This window comes from Oncorhynchus masou, chromosome 27 (genome assembly GCF_036934945.1).
Source record: "Oncorhynchus masou masou isolate Uvic2021 chromosome 27, UVic_Omas_1.1, whole genome shotgun sequence".
In the NCBI taxonomy this organism is placed as follows: domain Eukaryota; kingdom Metazoa; phylum Chordata; class Actinopteri; order Salmoniformes; family Salmonidae; genus Oncorhynchus; species Oncorhynchus masou.
The window spans coordinates 27,817,983-27,838,586 of record NC_088238.1 but is presented as its reverse complement, the minus strand read 5'-3'; the positions used below and the strand labels follow the sequence as shown (position 1 = coordinate 27,838,586).

The window sequence follows — 20,604 nt, the reverse complement described above, 5'->3', positions numbered from 1 at the left end:
TTTGAATGAAGATAAAATGTTTGTAGGCTACAGTAACTAATGACCCGATACAAAGATCTTTATTTTTGTGTAGGCTTTGTTAGTTTTTTAAATGTTTCATTCATAGAGTTATATAGAGAACTCTAGTGCCCAAAAGCCTGTTTGGGAGTTGGAAGTGTTGACTTTCCCCATTTTGAAGTAGTGGGACTGAGTGGGACTTGCTATGGGTTAAGGAAGAATCACATAATTCCATCCAGGTCATCAGGGAATCAGCCAATGAATTATACTCCGAAAACATTCCATAACTGCAAGTGGCAGCAAATCTCCAACCAAGGCTTTATACCTTCAAACAACACAGGGCCCTTTCAGTTCGTTTACCAACTTGTAGAAGAAGTACATTGACTACTTCAAAATGGAGATAGATGGCCTCAATGGCAGTGCTCATGCACTCATAGAAGCCAAAGTGGAACAGATACAACTTTGTGGTCTCAATACAACTCAATGATTTTGTATCATAAGGGCGTGCGTGGTACGTGAATAAACGCATAAATGTCATGTTAATTGACTGTTATCTCCTAAAACAAAACATATAAGATATCATAATCCTGTGTTGACCTTTTTCTGCGTGTTTTCCAAAACCCTGTTCATTCCCCATTAATTTTTCCCATAGGGATGGCTTTATTTATTTCCAAGTTTTAGGACTACAAGATGGCAGCTCTAGAGAGTACCACAGTTTGTCATAATACCCATCAAACCTAGCGGTCAAACAAAGAAATGGTTCCAACACTTAGAATAAGAGCCGTGTTTCATGTAGGCTTACCCTGGTGTGACATTTTGATAACCGTGTAAATCTCTTTAGGAGGAGGTGACTTTTCAGTGTCTATAAAATTCCCTATGGGAAAAATGAATGGTGGAAAAACAATTGGAACCATTTCCCTCTTTGACCGCTAGGTTTTATGGGTATGATGACACCTCCACTGTGGAGCTCTATTGTGGCCATAGCAAGTGAGAAACCACACCGGGCTGAGAAGCTGTCCACATTTGGTGAATTAGGATAGATAAACAACAATTTTTCAATATAGCTAAGTTCATAGATTTCAACGAAGATAAACGAAACGGAGGGGAAATCCGGTGGAGGTGGTTAAGCAACGCTGAGCTGTGACTGGAGCAGAGATGCATGAAAAGGTAGGGAGGTTAGGAGTTGAGGAGGATGGGACGGAGTGTAGTGGTGGAGTGGAAAAGGGTGGATTCCAGCCAGGAATCATGTATTGGTTAATTTGCATTATTGCATTAATCCTTCAATGGAATGCCAGAAGTTTGATGGCTAATGGTCTAGAGTTCAAACAGTTTATTGAGAAGTTACCAGCCAAACCTGATGTGACATGTCTCCAGGAGACATGGCTAAAACCTACTCTTGATTTTGTATTACAGGGTTATGTTGCAGTCCATAGAGATCTAGAAGAAAAAGAAACGCACACCTATTAAGACGAGGTGCTGGCTAGCGGAGTAGAAAACTTGAAAATAAAAGAGAGCCGCACACTCTAGGAGCTCAGATGCAAAAATGTAATTACCAACGTTTCGACAGCCAAGCTGTCTTCATCAGGGTATAATCACAAACACCTTTATAAAGCAAGGGAACCCATATAGGTGTGTGAGAGAGGGAGTGGAACAGTAGTATGTAGTGGTAGTATTGTGGTTGGGAGGGAGGGAATATGGTAATAGTGAACTTTCACAACCTGTGTAAGAGATTGGAGTTGCTGTCCCTTGGGAATGTAAAAGGTCAAGATAGGAGACAGGTAATGTGGTGTGGGGATTTTAATGCTCATAGTATGATCTGGGGAGGGTTACGGACTGATGTAAACTGACTAGTGTTGGAGGGAATAATGGATGAGAAAGGGCTTGTGAGTCTTAATGGCGGCCGGGGAACTAGGATTGACCCAGTAACTGGAAATGAATCTGCTCTGGATCTTACTTTGACCTCAAGTTGAATGGCAGGCAGATGTCGTTGGGAGATTTTGGAGGAATCTACTGTGGGTAGTGATCACTATCCTGTCATGTGTACTGTAGGATTGAGGGAGGAAGAATCAGTAGGAAATTGATATTTGGTAAAGCAGAGTGGGGTCCGTTTCAGGAGTTGAGTGAACAGGAGTTGTCTCAGGTTGATCTTAATTCAGGTATAGAAACAGTCAATGATGGATTAAGAGGCACAATAGTAGGGGCAGCAAGGCAGGTGATTCCTATGGGTACAGGGGGGAGAAAGAGTGACACAGTCCCCTGGTGGAGTGAAGAGTAGGAACAGCGCTTTCAGAATGTTGAAAAGGTCCCATAATTTCCAGCACCGGATTCAGTATAAGCAAGCACAAGCAGTAGTAAGGAGGGTCATTACGACAGCTAAGAGGGAGTATTGGCGACGGTTCTGTGGAAACATAAGCAGGACCTCTCGTGCGGGAGAGGTATGGGGGATGGTTAAGAGGATGAGTGGGGACAGAAGAGATTGGCATCTCTCTGTGCTGAAAAGTGGGGGGATTGCTGCATATGGAGAAGGCAGAGATGCTAAACCAGGCATTTTTGAATGATGCACAGCTCAAACAATCTGACTGAAGAGAGGCAGCATGGGAGAGAGAGGGTCAGAGAGAGATGGTGGGGGGATGCATTGAATGGCCCTTTTATGTTGGCTGACATGAAGAGAGCATTAACTAAAGCTGGGGTAACATCTCCTGGGAAGGATGAGATGTGGCAGGAAGGGAAACTGCTGCCAGGAAGTTGGAAAGAGGCGCTAGTGGTGCTAATACGTAAACCTGGGAAAGATCCTACCAGTCCTTCAAGCTATAGGCCGATAGTGTTGACATCTCACGTATGTAAACTTATGGAAAGGATGATAACGGGAAGGCTGACTTACTTTCTGCAGAGTAAAAGACTAATGTCACCAGATCAAAGTGGGTTCAGGGAAGGCAAATAAGAAGGTGGTGGTTGCCGTTTTCTTTGATGTAGAGAAGGCCTATGATATGATGTTGAAGGAAGGCCTATATATCAAGCTGGATAATATGGGGGTTGGGGGAAGGGCTATATATCAAGCTGGATAATATGGGGGTTGGGGGAAGGGCTATATATCAAGCTGGATAATATGGGGGTTGGGGGAAGGGCTATATATCAAGCTGGATAATATGGGGGTTGGGGGAAGGGCTATATATCAAGCTGGATAGTATGGGGGTTGGGGGAAGGGCTATATATCAAGCTGGATAATATGGGGGTTGGGGGAAGGGCTATATATCAAGCTGGATAATATGGGGGTTGGGGGAAGGGCTTTTAACTGGATGAAGGATTTTATTATGTCATTCGAGTGTCAAACCAGACCCCAGGAACCTAAACCCCTCTCACCCACTCCAGATTCCTTCCTTACAGCTTCAAGTATATTTCCTCCCCAACCTTCTTTCTAGAAAAAACAACTGAAAACCTGAAGCCCCACCTGACGGACCACTGCTCTACTTCACTAATCGCTTCTTGAACTCTTCTGGCTGCACAACAAAGGACTAATGACACTTCCCTGGCCCGAGACAGAAGGGAGGAAGGTGGTCACAAAGCTGAGACTGGGACACACAAGGCTAAATAGTACATTGAAAGTGCTGGCGAAACATCCGACTTGGAGGTGTGATCATTGTCAGGAGGAGACGGAGACAGTGGAACATGTTCTATTTCAGTGGCAGAAATATGTGATAGAAAGGCAGCGAATGTTATTAGATTTGAGGTGTAATGGGGCTGAAGAACCAGGATTAAGTGAACTGCTGGGGAAATCTTTAGGGGATGTAGTATTTAATGATGTATTTCCTTTCCATAGGAAAACGAGATTATTGGGTAGGATTTAGAGACCTTCGCTGTCTCTGGTCCACACTCCAGTCCAGTTGGTGGCGGTAATGCAGTTTAAATTTGGTTGCCAACCGCGATATAAATTCCACAGAAGAGAAGAAGACGAAGAACCACGCCTTCTGCACCATCCACTTATTTTTTTTACAGTCCTGGATGAATTTCTCACCAGCGGTTATTTGTTCGTGCTGTGTTGAAAGACGTAGGAAATAGTTTTATATTTAGCAGGAACGCCAAGCCGTAAACATGGGGGAAACCAGATTACCGCGTCATATGTTTTTATGGAGTATGGCAATTATTTACATGTTTGCTTTTGCATCCCTCTATGTTCAGATACCAGGTAAAAACAACATTTATCTATTTAACATCTATGTATTAATTGCAATCGAAGGAACCTTATTATTGGTTGACTGTGATCATGTAAATGTATTCAGCTCTGCGTTGTTGAGTCGGGTGGTTCCCACTTTTTTCCAAATATTTCGCTTGTGATGATTAACTGATCAATGTAGTTGCATCTGGTCGGTTAAGTACATTGGGGATGAAATGACTACTTTCTGAACTAGCCTGTGTTGGACTGATCGGGCGACCTAATGACAATTTCCACGTGTTAAGCTAGGTTCATTGCCTTTGCTACAGTGTTACAACTCCTGCACCATCACTATAGTTTAGGCCTAGAAAAGGAATGTCTTTCGAGTGTATATTCAGTAGACTATTGTTTGATACTTTACGTACACAGATCTACATTGATGTGTTCGTATTTATTTACAAACATTAACTACGTGTCTAGGTGAATGACTTGTTATAGAATGGCACTACGCGTAGTAAGGGGAACCAAACATGAATGTAGGGTGGTACGAACCATCCTGATCTCGCGAGCTCACAAGTTCGTATGAGGCTAGGGCAGGCTGGCTTTATAAAGGAGAGTGAGGCAAATTGGCAGCAATAGAAGTGATGTGGCCTTACATGCTATGGCCACGTCCTGACAGCACTGGCCATTATTTGATAGATGCACGTTTAGATATTTGCTTGGGGCAAGTGGCTGTTTTCTTTACAATGGTCGTTGTCGGTGCCTTTTTTTATGGCTGTGTCTGTCTGTTTGAGGGTTAGGATTTCCCCCAGAATGTGCACACTGAAGCTTCCTGCAAGCCCTGAGTGCGTTGGGAATAACCCGTCATCAATCCAGTATTCGAGCTTGGCTCAGACTCCAAACAGTATACAATAGATCTGACTTGTAGTAGCATTTTCACGTTTTCCCAGTCTAAATACGACCTTGTAGTCATGTTGATTTGCCATCATTGTCATCACACCACTTTACTTTATTATGCAGCCATCTTATTATGCAAATTGTATGTGAAATGTACCAAGGTAAAATTTATTTTTTATATTGAATCTTGGGTTGCTATTCGGTTTTGTCTCCTCAATAGCTATTGAACCAAACATTCTGTTATTATTTTCTTAACCAGGGGGATTTAATTCTTCAATAGCTTTTACACAAAGCACGCTATGACAATGAACATGATTTATTCGGGATGGATACATTTCTTTTTTTTTCTATGGATTTGAGTTTACGTTTAGTCTTCAATATTTCTTTCTGTTAAATAACAGGTTGTTGGGGTGGGAGGAGGGTGATTTAATGGACAGCCCCATTCACTCACGTAGTGATTAGGTCCACCTGCTAATCAACTCAGCATTTTGTGCGCGTGTGTGTGTGGATGATATTTACCCTTGGAATCCTTCACAGCTCGTCATCTATTCGGTGCGGTATTGTCGTCGGCTGTTCCTGTGTGGAACATTCCGTGGATTTCACTGCAATTGTAAAGAAAGGTGCAAACGCTACACCTTCCAAAACGCCTGAAACCAACATCTTAGGCAGGATTTCTGACTAGACGCAGCGAAATTGTAATCATCATACACTCCCGCTGATGTTGGTTTCAGGCGTTTTGGAATACAAGGTGTAGTGTTTGTACTTTTCTTTACACAAACAAACATGTCCATCCTCCCCCGATTTAAGCAATAAGGCCCGAGAAGGTGTGGTATATGGCCTGTATACCACGGCTAAGGGCTGTTCTTAAGCACGACGCAATGTGGAGTGCCTTGATACAGCCAGTTGCTGTGGTATATTGACCATATACCACAAACCCCTGAGGTGCATTATTGCTATTATAAACTGGTTACCAATGTAATTAGAATAGTAAAAGAGAATTTCATACCTGTCGTCTACGGTCCGTTATGCCATGACTTTTTAGCCAATCAGCATTCGGGGCTCAAACCGCCGAGTTTATAATATAGAATTGATCATTTTCATAGTCATGGAACGCTTTGTGTAAGAGCTATTGAAGATTGAAATTTTATTATGAAAAATTCAAGTGTGGACTTTTCTCCATCCACCCCTGATTTAGATAGTATTATCTTCATGGTATGCTTGTTTCAATAGCCATTGATGAGAAAATCAAATATCCAATACAAAACACATTTTACCAAGGGCAAAATATGTATATGTCCATTGCTTGCAATCCACTCCATAGTCACTTTACAGACTGGCAGCAGGTGGCCTAACTGAAATAACACATCTCATTTGACAAGTGCTGGCAAGATGAGATGCATTGAACATGAATGAGTCATCGTTGCACAATTTAGTGTTTGTGTTTCACTTTATTTCTCTGCTTCTAATTCCAAATGTGAGCATACTTTCAGTTGGTCCACTCTGTGTGCCAGGTATGTCGTAGTGACACTTCTGGTCTATCAGCTTCACCTGTCGTCTCAAATGTACACTAAATACACTAGATTCCAATTAACTGCAGTAAAACTAGCTGTATGCTTTCAGTTTTTTTATTAAAAAGTTATTCCATGCATTAATGCCACATTCCAATCAGTTGATCACAATCTTGGCTCAACCCATAAGCAATGTAAGCTTCTAAGCTCCACCTTTCCTTCACATGTTCCATTTGACTGAATAGGCAGACAGCACAGATAAAACAAGTGTATTGTTTTCACATACATGACCTTTGAACTATTTAGCAAGGTACCATAGACCCACTTACTTTAAGTATGTGAACATGACCTCTATTAATTAACCCCATTCCCAATAAACACAACCCCCCCCTCTGTTTTGTTTATCCATCCCTGCTCTTTGTCTCGGTGGCTAGGTCTCTATGGTAATGAGGGGGTCCTGCCTGTGCGCCTGGTGGAGCCCCGTGTGGATGGCTCCAGGCCAGTGTTGGAGCAGTTACATGCCCACCCCTCCCTGCTGTGGCTGGGGCCCCGGCTGGGTCTCGACCTGGACGCCCAGCAGGCAATGGAGCTGCTCTGCCTGGCGGGGGCGCTCTTAGCCCTGGGAGCTGCCCTACTGGAGCCCCTCCGAGACAGCCTGGTGTTCTTCTGTCTCTGGGCCCTCTACCTCTCCCTCTGTCAGGTCGGTGGGCGGGGGTGGTTGTCTGTCTGTCTGCCACTGGTTTGGTTAGATACTGTACGGTAAATTAATGATACAGTAAATTAATCAACATCATTTACTCTTGACAGGTGGGTCAAGACTTTCTGCGTTTTCAGTGGTAAGTGATCTGTTCTGAATTCTCATATGAGCTGAATTGATAGAGCGTAACAGGCTGCAAAGCTCAGACTTTGAAACAAAGAGAAATGAGTTTACTAAAGTGTTATTGCTGAACACAATGTCTACTTGGTCTGTGTGATGTAATTTTGTTATCAGCCATGGGATTTACTGCAAGAGCATCAGTGTCAGACAAGAAACTGCTATTGGAACCATTTGCCAGTCAAATTCACTATCCACTCCTCATAATTCTGTGTTTATTACATATTACAAGCTACCGTACAGTGCACCGGTTGTCTATCTTGCGACTAGAACAGTTGTTGAAAGTGTTTGTGCGTATGTATCAGTCTTCGACATCATGCATATTTTATAGAGGTAAGCAGACTTTGCATTGAAGGACATCTATCACACATGTAATATGGTTTTAGAGGTATTGACTTTAAGCTAAGCTTGGAGATGTGCTATTAGGCATGATTAGGCGGCTGCCTATGGGCAGTAGATTGACAAGGGCTAAACTGACCAAGGCATACCTTTTTAAACAACACATAAAACCTCACATAATTCTTCCCAAAAACATTGACAATTTCTTTCAACCAGTGGCTTTTGGGAGTTTTAGGTGAGCTCTGGTGCCACCCTGTGATAAGCAGTTCCCACTTTGTCAAAGGCAGGGGTGAAAAATATTTTGCGAGTCCATTCCCAGCGTGCCTCTCCAGGGTGCTGTTGGAGAGATGCATCCACCAACTTTCTGTCTATGAGAGAAAATCATCTAACAAAAAAAAGAATCACGTAGCAGATTTAGCCTACGGTAGGAAGAGTATGTATGAAAATGTATTGAGGCAGACACTTTTTACATCATGCACGTTTCTCCAATCAAACAGCTGAACGTAAATGGTGCCCAATCAAATAATAATAAAAAATGCGCTGACATATTAGCGAACATCATATCCCAAACAAATGCATTTGTCACAGGAATCAGGACAAACAAAGGCCTAAAAAGTATGAATTTTTCCACCTCTTATAAAGATGTATTTTCAACAGCATTTTGCTTACAGGGACTATTCTAGTTTTTGTGGGGGTATAGGGTGGTCGGAATTTGTTTTTGTCTCGCCTCGGGCGTCAGAATGGCCAGGGCTGGGCCTGTGCAAGGCTTTGGTTTCCACAGCAGTTGCATGGAGTATTAAATAGATACTAAATAGTTCCATGGTTGTGTTTTTATAAGTAGTAGGGGTGGGTGTGTCTGAACCTTTTATAGTTAGCTGGCTATCCACTAACGCACACCATTTGCTTCTGCATGAAGAGAATGCCAACCTACAACCGGTTTTAAGATGCACAGCTACCAGTATGTTATGGCATCTCAGTGCCTCTGGCTCTAACGGGCATTGATTTACTCAGTGGCTAATTCCACTGTTTTGATTCCCTGGAAGACAGTGTCATTGGATTTGAAGCTCAGTGATATGTACTGTATTCCACTGTTTTGAGCTGGAATTTCATGTAGCCTTCTGGTGCAGGAATTTCATGTAGCCTTCTGGTGCTGGAATTTCATGTAGCCTTCTGGTGCAGGAATTTCAAGTGAAATGTAATCTATTGATTGTATTTATTTATCAACTTTGTCATTTCTTTTTGGGTTGATTTTGGGTTGTTGGAGTGATTTCAGTGCCCTATACATTTATAGTTATGATGTGAGGAGGACTTGAGATTTTTTTCTCCCAAGGAGAGCGGTATTTGATTATTAATGTCTCGTTTGATTCCCTCCCATAGGGACAGTCTGCTGTTGGAGGCGGGCTTCCTGACCGTGCTCGTCGCGCCGCTCAACCTCCTGCGGTGGCGCTCGGCATTCCGTCAGCATGACGCCGTGACCTTCTGGCTGGTGCGCTGGCTCCTGTTCCGCCTCACCTTTGGCTCCGGTGTCGCCAAGCTGGCCAGCCACTGCCCCAGCTGGTGGGGGCTCACCGGTGAGAAAGGGGAACCTCTTATGACACAACTGTACTGTTCAATGTATACTGAACAAAAATATAAACGCAACAATTTCAATGATTTTTACGGAGTTAGTTTATATATGGAAATCAGTCGATTTAATAAATAAATTAGGCCCTAATCTATGGATTGCACATGACTCCTCAATGAGTCAGCCAGTCAGAATTAGTTTTTCCCCATAAAAGGGCTTGCAAAAATCGCTGAAGTTGGAGACTTTTATCTCCCTCACCAACTTTAAACATCTGCTATCTGAGCAGCTAACCGATCACTGCAGCTGTACATAGTCCATCGGTAAAGAGCCCACCCAATTTACCTACCTCATCCCCATACTGTTTTTATTTATTTACTTTTCTGCTCTTTTGCACACCAGTATCTCTACCTGCACATGACCATCTGATCATTTATCACTCCAGTGTTAATCTGCTAAATTGTAATTATTCGCCTACCTCCTCATGCCTTTTGCACACAATGTAAATACTCTTTTTTTTCTTTTCTTTTTTCTACTGTGTTATTGACTTGTTAATTGTTTACTCCATGTGTAACTCTGTTGTCTGTTCACACTGCTATGCTTTATCTTGGCCAGGTCGCAGTTGTAAATGAGAACTTGTTCTCAACTAGCCTACCTGGTGAAATAAAAATATTACAGACAGAAATACTCCTCATTTTCATCAGCTGTCCGGGTCATTGGTCTCACACGACCCCGAAGGTGAAGAAGCCGGATGTGGAGGTCCTGGGCTGGCGTGGTTACACGTGGTCTGCGGGTTGTGAGGCCGGATGGAGTACTGACAAATTCTCTAAAATGACATTATGACCTTATGGTAGAGAAATGAACATTCAATCAGCGACGGCTCTGGTGAACTTTTTTTTTTGTGTGGTTGTTTCTTGTGCCCAGCACAAGGTGCACCTGTGTAATCATACTGTTTAGTCAGCTTCTTGATGTGCCACCTGTCAGGTGGATGGATTATCTTGGCAAAGGAGATATGCTCACTAACAGGGATGTAAACAAATTTGTGCACAAAATTTAGTAGAAAAGCATTTTGTGTGCATGGAAAATGTATGGGATCTTTTTATTTCAGCTCATGAAACATGGGACCCACTTTACATTGCATTTATATTTTTGTTTAGTGTATCCTCGGGACTGCAACTAAATGGGAGTCTGTTGGGACGTTGGGTTGAAATTGGGACTCCTGATCCCAATGTCAGGCCAGTGTCCCAACAGCTTCTGGACCGCAACTAATTGGGAGTCTATGTAATGAGGCAATGAGGAAGGAGTGCGTGTGCTTGGCTATGATTGTAAAGTGTGCATCCTGTAAGGGGTGTGTACCTCACCCAGCGGCAGTATTCGCATTAACTTCCATGATGGTAATGATGATGCCTGGAGCCTCACTACACATCAGTCGCAGTTCAGGAAAAGTGTCAGCGATTTAAAAAAAAACGTGATTTTAAAAAAGGTGCGAGGTGCAGTGTTATGGGTCAATCTTTACTCATCCATGTCTCATATCCTCCCTCCCCTCTGTCACCCCATCAAACCCCCCCCTCTTCCCAGCGGTGAAACACATGTTTGAGGCCCAGGGCATCCCCCTGCCCTGGTCCTGGTTCATCCAGCAGCTGCCAGATTGGTACCTGAAGCTGGGGACTGTCGGTCTGTTGGTGACCGAGATCGCTGTGCCCCCCCTCTACTTCGCCCCCATCCGCCACCTCAGACTGGCAGCCTTCTACATTCAGGTATGTGTGTGTGTGGTTACACCAGCAGGTGCTAAACATGAGCATGTAAAATGTCTAAGAAAGGATTGAACACACTGATATATAGGCTTCCAGTTTGTTTTCAAAGTTTCCTCCTGCTGCCTAAATCACTATCAAGTGTTGAGGTCTGGCTGAGAGAGGAGAGGTTCAGAAATACGCCTACCTACAGTACATTTATCTAGTCTGTTATCATCCAGGGAATCGCCAGACTGCTGCTATAAGGCTCTAGACGTGTGTGTGTGTGTCATTTGTGTAACATTTGTATGCTTGATGGTGAATGAATGACACCTAATTCTACACATGTCTAAGGGGAATTTGAGTGTTGCAGGATTGCGACCCCACACATATAATTTGCACGATGCCTTTATCTAACTATACCTACCCACTTCTCTCTTTTAACTGATAACCAGGCAGTGTACCAGGTGAAGTTAATGTTCGTGGGGAACTATGGCTTCCTCCCCTTCCTCTCCCTGGCTCTGACTTTCTCCCTGTTGGACGACGACCATATCAGCTACTGGCTGGGCCACGGCAAGAAGAAGAGCGCCAAGAGTATGACCTCACTTCTCTTCTTATGCAACTCTCACGTCTCACATTTAACACCAGAGTAGACATTCAGGCCAGCTTTCTCCCTAAAACAGCATTATACACACGCAGTATGGTGTTTTGAGCTGGTGGAAGGAACTATATAAAACACAAAGGTTGTTACAGTAATGATCAGCTTCCTTTTTTCCCCTATTCTGCCTTGCCAGTTGGCCAGCACAGTGCTGAGTGCATGCCAGCAAAACACTGGTTCAGTTCCGATGGGTGTCCTTGAGTCTTGATGGCAGGGAGAGGAAAAGGGGGGGGGGGCTTTTGTTTTATTCTCAGGCAAAGTGGTCTGATCTGTCAGGTGTTATCCTGTTTAAGTACTTCTGTGACATATTTTGTTTATCTACAGTTAACATTCCTAATGTCCTAAAAGGGTAACCCCTTAATGTAACTTACAAAATACATTTTTAGTAGCTGGACAAAAACAAATGATGGACTCTGTGATACTAAGAGCACCTAATCTAATTAAGTTTTTTTATTTATTTTTTGCAGCCTGGCACCAAACCATAATGTCATTGGTGTTGCTGGCTGTATTTGCTGCCATCATCTATGGAACTAAAGTGCTCTTCACACTGGAAATGGACTGGGAGGCCAAGACTATGACCTCTAAAACCGGTAGGTTAACAGTGCATTTGGTATTCAATCCCCTTGAATTTTTCATTTACATTGAATTTTTCAGTTACATTACAGCCTTATTCTAAAATTGATTGAGCAATTTAAAAAAAAATCTACACACTATCTAATAATGACAAAGGAAAAACAGGTTTTAAGATTTTTTTTGCAAATGTATAAAATTTAAAAGAATCACATGTACATAAGTAGGTTTTTATCAACGATCTTTCAGCACTTTGCTCTGTTCATATTTGCCTCTATCATGACTAGTCTCCCAGTCCCTGCCACTGAAAAACATCTCCACAGCATGATGCTGCTACCACCATGCTTCAGGCCAAAGAGTTCAATCTTGGTTTCATCAGACCAGATAATCTTGTTTCTCATGATCTGAGAGTCTTTAGGTGCCTTTTGGCAATCTCCAAGCAGGCTGTCATGTGCATTTTACTGCGGAGTGGTTTCCGTCTGGCCACTACCATAAATGCCTGATTGGTTGAGTGCTGCAGAGATGGTTTTCCTTCTGTAAGGTTCTCCCATCTCCACAGATGAACTCTGGAGCTCTCTGAGTGACCATCTGGTTCTTGGTCACCTCCCCGACCAAGGCCCTTCTCCCCCGATTGCTCATTTTGTCTGGGCGGCCAGCTCTAGGAAGAGTCATGGTGGTTCCAAACTTCTTCCATTTATGAATGATGGAGGCCACTGTGTTCTTGGGGACCTTCAATGCTGTAGACATTTTTTGGAGCCCTTCCCAGATCTGTGCCTCGACACAATCCAGTCTCAGAGCTCTACAAACAATTCCTTTGACCTCATGGCTTGGTTTTTGCTCTGACATGCACTGTCAACTGTGGGACCTTATATAGACAGATGTGTGTGCCTTTCCAAATCATTTGAATTTACCACAGGTGGACCCCAATAAAGTTGTAGAAACAGCTCAAGGATGATCAATGGAAACAGGATCCACCTGAACTCAATTTCAAGTCTCATAGCAAAGGGTCTGAATACTTACCTAAATAAAGTATTTCTGTTTTTTTACTTTTAATACTGCAAAAAAATATAGAACCTTTTTTCACTTTGTCATTATGGGGTATAGTTAATCCATTTTAGAATAAGGCTGCAATGTAACAAAATAAGGAAAAAGTCAAGGGGTTTGAAGACTTTCCGAAGGCACTGTAATACTGTATACCTAGTGACTCGGTAGGTTAACATCTATATATTACTGTATACCTAGTGACTCTGTAGGTTAACATCTATATATTACTGTATACCTAGTGACTCGGTAGTGTTGCTTTATTTTATTTCCTGAAGGATGTCAATCATTGACAATACATTGTTATGTTAATAGTTAAGTGATTTTGTTTCATGTATTTGTCCTGTTTTTTTTAGCCTTCACCCAGCAGCAATTTGGCAATTGGTTGAAGCTTGTGACAGGACCCACTATCTGGGTAGGAGTTCTCTCTCTCACCTGGGAGGTGGTGGCAGCCATGCTTGGGTGAGTAGGCTATATCATACTAAAACAGTATCTGTAATAAAGTTTGCGATTCAAAGATGGTAAATCTTAGGACCAGGAGTTTTTCAATTGTGAAATACAGTTGAAGTCAGAAGTTTACATGCACTTATGTTGGAGTCATTAAATCTCGTTTTTCAACCACTCCACACATTTCTTGTTTAACCAACTATAGTTTTGGCAAGTCGGTTAGGACATCTACTTTGTGTATGACACAAGTAATGTTTCCAACAATTGTTTACAGACAGATAATTTCACTTATAATTCACTGTATCACAATTCCAGTTTGCATACACTAAGTTGACTGTGCCTTTTAAACAGCTTGGAACATTCCAGAAAATGATGCCAAGGCTTTAGAAGCTTCTGATTGGCTAATAGACATCATTTGAGTCAATTGGAGGTGTACCTGTCGATGTATTTCAAGGCCTACCTTCCAACTCGGTGCCTCTGCTTGACATCATGGGAAAATCAAAACAAATCAGCCATCTGTACAAACAATAGTATGCATGTATAAACACCATGGGACCACAAAGCTGTCATACCGCTCAGAAAGGAGACTAATTTTGTCTCCTAAAGATGAATGTACTTTGGTGCTATAAGTGTAAATCAATCCCAGAACAACAGCAAAGGAGATATGAAGATGCTGGAGGAAACGGGTACAAAAGCATCTATATCTACAGTAAAACGAGTCCTGTATCGACATAACCTGAAAGGCTGCTCAGCAAGGAAGAAGCCACTGCTCCAAAACAGCCATTAAAAAGCCAGACTACGGTTTGCAACTGCACATGGGGACAAAGATCATACTTTTTGGAGAAATGTCCTTTTAGAACTGTTTGGTCATAATGACCATTGTTATGTTCGGAGGAGAAAGAGGGAGGCTTGCAAGCCGTAGAACACCATCCCAACCGTGAAGCACGGGGGTGGCAGCATCATGTTGTGGGGGTGCTTTGCTGCAGGAGGGACTGGTGTACTTCACAAAATAGATGGCTTCATGAGGTAGGAAAATTATGTGGATATTGAAGCAACATCTCAAGAAATCAGTCAGGAAGTTAAAACTTGGCTGCAAATGGACAATGACCCCAAGCATACTTCCAAAGTTGTGGCAAAATGGCTTAAGGGCAAAGTCAAGGTATTGGAGTGGCCATCACAAAGCCCTGAACTCAATCCTATAGAACATTTATGGGCAGAACTGAAAAAGCGTGTGCGAACAAGGAGGCCTACAAATCTGACTCAGTTACACCAGCTCTATCAGGAGGAATGGGCCAAAATTCACCCAACTTATTGTGGAAGGCTACCCAAAACATTTGACCCAAGTTAAACAATTTAAAGGAAATGCTACCAAATACTAATGGAGTATATGTAAACTTCTGACCCACTGGGAATGTGATGAAAGAAATCATTCTCTCTACTATTATTCTGATATTTAACATTCTTAAAATAAAGTTGTGATTCTAACTGACCTGAGACAGGACATTGGGATTAAATGTCAGGAATTGTGAAAAACTGAGTTTAAATGTATTTGGCTAAGGTGTATGTAAATTTCCGACTTCAACTGTAGATCTAGTTCCACTGCATTTTCCGACCCCAGAACAGTGGTCTGCCCCGTTGCAGCGCGAGGCATCCTTGTTTTGCGTTTAATGTCCACTGATCTCAGATCTGTGTTCCTCCCCCCAGGTGTGTGTGTGTTAGAGGGTGTCTCTGGAAGCTCTGGGGTCTTGTCCAATGGGCTGTCATTGTCTCTGCTGCAGTCGCCGTGTTTGCTATCAGTGTGGTGAGTCACACACAGCCTTCTGATTGTGAATCACTTTAATGAAGACAGCATAAATCGACCTAATTGGTCTGTTGGAGTTACTATTGGTCTAGTAGTTAGCACTGTTTATAAGATTCTCTCTGATTGGCCATGGTCCCCAGGTGCCCTACTCGTCCATGGAGCAGGTGTACAGCAGTAAGATCCTCCCAGAGGTGAGACAGGCCTACAGCCTAGTGGAGCGCTATAGACTGGTCAGTGCCTACAGCCTGGAGAGCAGGGTGGACGGGAGGTCAGAGGTCGTCCTCGAGGGCAGCATGGACAAGAATACCTGGACGGTAAGAGAGCGGGGACCAAAATAATAGTTTTGGCTGAAAAGGTTTTGTTTTTTCTCAGATTTCACAATAATAGACATGGAATGTCCTCAATCACATGATCTTCCTCAACTACTTGACTTTTATAAAGTAAAACAATCTTATATAGTTCTGCGAAAGGTGTATCGTGTTTCAATGCACCTTTCCCAATTGGCCCTCCTAGGAGATAGAGTTCATGTACAAGCCGGGAAACGTGGGCGTGGCCCCTCCAGTGGTGGCCCCCCACCAGCCACGGTTAGACTGGCAGATGAGCCAGGCAGCCCAGGGACTGGCTGAACAGAGCCCCTGGTTCACAAGCCTAGTGCACTGCCTACTGCAGGGCAATAAGGATGGTATGTACTGCACTCTGTGATAATGACTTCCATTTTTCAATTAAAATGTAGAGCACAGACGTCTTTGTTTTAATATGAGGAAAGCGCAGGTTGCATCTGGCAGACTACTTTTATTTTGGCTCTTGATGGGTGTTTTTAGGCCTGTGGCCTTTTCTAGGATCAGCTCCCCCTCCTGTCTATGTGATCTTATTGATTATGATCTTAAAGGCAAAACTGATCCTAGATCAGCACTCCTACTCTGAGACGCTTTATGAATACGGACCCAGAAATTCACTGGTATGCGCCTGACATGTAAAACTGCTAGTCAGTGTGAGGTGGGCGTGGCGTGATTTACTCTCACATTGTAGATCATTGACCTTCCAACAAAGGAGAAATATCAGCAACACTCAGATGACCACTCGCCTGCATGCTGCACTACGTTTCTCACACATGACTCTGTATCTCTCCCTGTGTCCCAGTGGTGAGACTGATCCAGACCGACTCAGCCCAATACCCATTCAGCCAGGCCCCCCCGGTCTACCTCCGAGCCAGCCTCTACCGGTACTGGTTCACCCAGACCGCACAGGACGGGTGAGCAGCCTAGGGCTTCCACTTCAGCAGTGGGTGTACTGGGGAGAGAGTGCTCATGGTTAACCCATGAATTCCTTAGATTATTCATTCATAAAATCAGTTAGGATATACAAGTGAACTTTAAATATTCACTATATTAAGTGACGTTATTCATAAAATGCCCACAAAATGTACAGTATTCTAATCGTCAGAATTTGATGAAGCCACTCGATTCAACCAGACACAAATAAAATGTTCCTATGGTAACGAGTGGTGTATTGGTTGTCTTCCCTGTCAGGTCTGGTCCTAAAGAGTGGTGGAGGAGAGACTATTCAGAGGAGTTCTATCCTGCAGTGCAGCTGGGTGACCCTACCCTAGAGGGCATGCTCAACCAGCATGGACTCAAGGTAGCTAAGCCTTTTTGCTCAACTGGGTTACGTTGTAACTTTGTGTTGTGCTAATAATATCAGTACTGTGGCTTGTGGTGATTGCCCCTCCAACTCCAGATGTGGTGCTGTATTGGCTATATGGAATTCACGCTCCCCTTTGCTTTTGTGTGTGTGCGTGTGTGTGTGGTGCGTACTAGTGTGTGCTGTATGGCCAGGTGTACCAAGTCTGATTTCTCAGACACGCATACCAACAACACTCACACTCTTACGTGTCTTTGTTGTGTATGTACATGTGCTTACATATTAACTTGTGTGCAGGAGATGTTCCCGATTCAGCCCAGTCCTGACTCTCCTCTGGCCCAGGCTCTGAAGCAGGTACGGGGCCACGTTCAGACTCTACCCGGCCACCTGGTGCTCTGGTCCCTCCTGGCCACTGTCGCCACCATCTGGCTCTTCAAAACCCTGCTCTCTGGGGTCCTGGGGGGCCGAAAGGCTAAACCCACTCCGGCCGAACCCAAGGCCAAGAAGGCTAAGGCCCAGCCAGCAGCGAAAAATGCCTCGCTCTCCAGTCTCAAAGCAGGGAGGGAGAATTCTGAGGAGAGTAGACGGGATGCTGACAAGAGCCCTAAGAAGAGGAAGTGATGTGGAACTGCTGCCGTGGGACTTCCTGTTACGTTTTTGTTGTTGCCCCTTGTCTCGGGATGGAGGGTGGAGAGAAGGGGTGTTACCTACATGTAAATCTCAGGTGTTTCTACAGTAACTAACAATCCGACCAGCTCTTTCTACAGTAACTACCAATCCGACCAGCTCTGTGACTCGGAGACCACCACCGTGGCCTAGTATTCAGTCAGTTCTCATCACTCACTCACTCACACACACCCATATATTGCACATACACAAGCAAAAGTGTCTATTTTCTCTGTGCCTCCTTCCGTCACTATATTCTCAGGTCCACCTATGGATGAGTCTTCAGACATGCCTATGGGCGAGTCCCTGGCATCACAGTACAGTGGTGCTTTGTTATGAGCTGTTTTTGAGCTTTGCCATCTGTTCTTCAGGGAACACTATCTGAATTCTGGGAATGCATTCATCCATTGTAACGGTTGTTGTCCAACAGTTTTAATCTTGTGCTATAGCTTTAATATGATATTCAGGCTGGGTGCAGTTATTGTACCCCAGTGAACCCTTTCATGGACTGCATCAGACTCTCTTTTATTTTAAATTTGAAGTTGCCAGGCGATTCCATGTAATGATATCTATACCCGGGCCCTCTATCCCGACCACGAGAAACTGTATAGCGACATCGTCAAGAGTACTGTATTCTGAAAGCTTTGTCCTGCTAAACCTTTTGCCTTAGAAATCTGTGGTTTGCTGTTCAAATGTCAAAAGCCCTTTGGTCACATTTTTTTTTTAACAGGTTAAAATGCATAACTGCTCCTAAAGAAATCTTTATATTCCACATCTTTGTATATTTGAGACGTAGTATTACTTAAGCTTAGTGTATTAGGTTAAAGCACGTCTGCAAAATTACTGGGCTCTTAAGGAGAAATTCCAAGCCCTATGGCGCTATTCAGTCTATCGCTAAGGCGGTACAGATTGTGTGACTAAAATGTAAAGGTACTTTTTACTGGTCAGTGTTTAAAAAAAAAAAAAAATTTTTTTAAAAATCTTAGCTGTATATTGAAACCAAACACTTGGATTTGACAAACTACAGATGGAAAAAGACAAATGTTCAGTGCTCGTCAGAAACTAGACTTTCGATCTTGTCAAATCTAGTTGAAAAGGTGTGCTTGTCAATACCAGGTAAACTAAGAGGTCTGCATGTTATGTTAAAGGTCAACAACAACAAAAAAGGGACTGTGGCTTGGCGCTTCAAACCCCATTTTTTAGATTTATGGGTTCAATTATTTTAGTGATTTGACCTGGGCTGATAGTTTCTATAGGAACAGAGACCAATGACCAATATGTGGTGCTCTTTATTTCTGCATTTTATTCATGACAAATGTACAGTGTGAAAGAGCCAGTGGCTCTCTGGTAAGGATCTCACCAATTTAAGTATGGGGTTATAGGGTCAGCTCCCGAGTGGCTGTGTTGACACTCAGTAATGGTTGGAAGGCTGGTAGATGTCATGGGGGTGAATCCCTGGGGTCCCCTCCTATGAAGAAAAACTCCTGGGGGAAAGGTGGGCACTTTGTTTTTCCATTTATTTTAGTTTCTAGATGAAGTGCCCACTTACAGGAGTATCTCCATAAGCACTGCTCTTTGCTGTCTGTATCACAGAGGGAACCCCAAGAATTTGCCCCCCTCTGCTTATGTTATCACACCCTTCTGCCAATGTCACCTTTTATGTGGCAGCCACTCCAAGTGGCCTTGACTCACTGACCTGCAGAGTCCTCAGTAGGCAACCGTGCCCCAGAGTAAACCCATGCTTGTAAACCTGTAAACCCATGCTTGTAAACCTGTAAACCCATGCTTGTAAACCTGTAAACCCATGCTTGTAAACCTGTAAACCCATGCTTGTAAACCTGTAAACCCATGCTTGTGGGGCGCCAGAGCCCTTCACTCTTATGCTTTGCTTCATAATTTGACATTGAGAATTCGTTTGATATGTATATTTGGCTGTGGTTAAAAGTTTTCTTGAGTGTGTTGGTTGGATGAATGGAAGGATTTGCTCAAGCATTGCTTCAAATGTTTTATCAACAAAGACGGTTGCATCTGGTTATCTCCATTTCATACTATTAAAGATTTGAAATTGTGGGTAAACTGTTTTTGACAGACTTAAAATAAGTATTTTGTATATGAATGAACCCCCCCACCAAAAAAAAAAATCTGTATAATATTTATTTCGTGATTATGCCACAGGAAGACTGGTCACATTATGAGACAAGGCACTGAGAATGAGTCCATAGTGAGGTTGTTTTGTGGGAGCCTGAGCCCTGTTTTGTCCTTCCTAGGGCACTGTCCAACTCTGTCTGAGGAGGATAGTCTTCGGGCTCGATTCAAGCTGTGTCGTGGAAGTTTCGCGCTATTTAAATTTAACGGCAATGTTCCCGCATTCATGGTAGATGCTTCATATGTCGGTGCAATCGGAAAACATTTCTGTAGTGCTGAAGTTCAGATGGAATTGTGCTCTTAGTAGTCCCACAGTGCTGCCCTCCACTGGTCAACATGTGTACAACATGTAGCAGCACTCATCACAGCTTTATCAGAGGGAGAGTGAGGACTGTGACGTGTGTGTCTCCCTCAGCAGTCCTGGAGCAGGTCATACGGGCCACCCTCTACCACCTGGTGTTTGTCCTCCTCCTGTTAAAACACATATGTCATCTGGAGTTATGGTATCACCCCCTAGAGCAAAGGGGCTACTTCACCATGAATTGTTCAATGGCATTCATACACATTTTCTCGATAGTG

At 43.3% G+C, this 20,604-nt stretch overlaps 2 protein-coding genes across 2 annotated transcripts in view; one reads left to right on the top strand and one right to left on the bottom strand.

Moving 5' to 3' along the window:
- The first annotated feature begins 3,971 nt into the window (after positions 1 to 3,971).
- On the top strand, positions 3,972 to 19,956 carry LOC135515938 (lipase maturation factor 2-like). The gene is made up of 14 exons (XM_064939815.1): positions 3,972 to 4,180; positions 6,987 to 7,252; positions 7,360 to 7,388; positions 9,143 to 9,336; positions 10,905 to 11,083; positions 11,512 to 11,650; positions 12,182 to 12,304; positions 13,682 to 13,787; positions 15,477 to 15,573; positions 15,714 to 15,887; positions 16,087 to 16,255; positions 16,714 to 16,825; positions 17,103 to 17,211; positions 17,512 to 19,956. The coding sequence occupies exons 1-14, from the start codon at positions 4,087 to 4,089 to the stop codon at positions 17,833 to 17,835; spliced, it is 2,115 nt and encodes a 704-aa protein (XP_064795887.1). The 5' UTR covers positions 3,972 to 4,086; the 3' UTR covers positions 17,836 to 19,956.
- Positions 19,873 to 20,604, bottom strand: part of stab2 (stabilin 2) — a 33,816-nt gene continuing 33,084 nt past the window's right edge. The window contains exon 67 of the mRNA XM_064939814.1: positions 19,873 to 20,496. Coding sequence (XP_064795886.1) covers positions 20,437 to 20,496 — 60 coding nt within the window. The 3' untranslated portion in view covers positions 19,873 to 20,436. The remainder of the gene's footprint in view (positions 20,497 to 20,604) is intronic.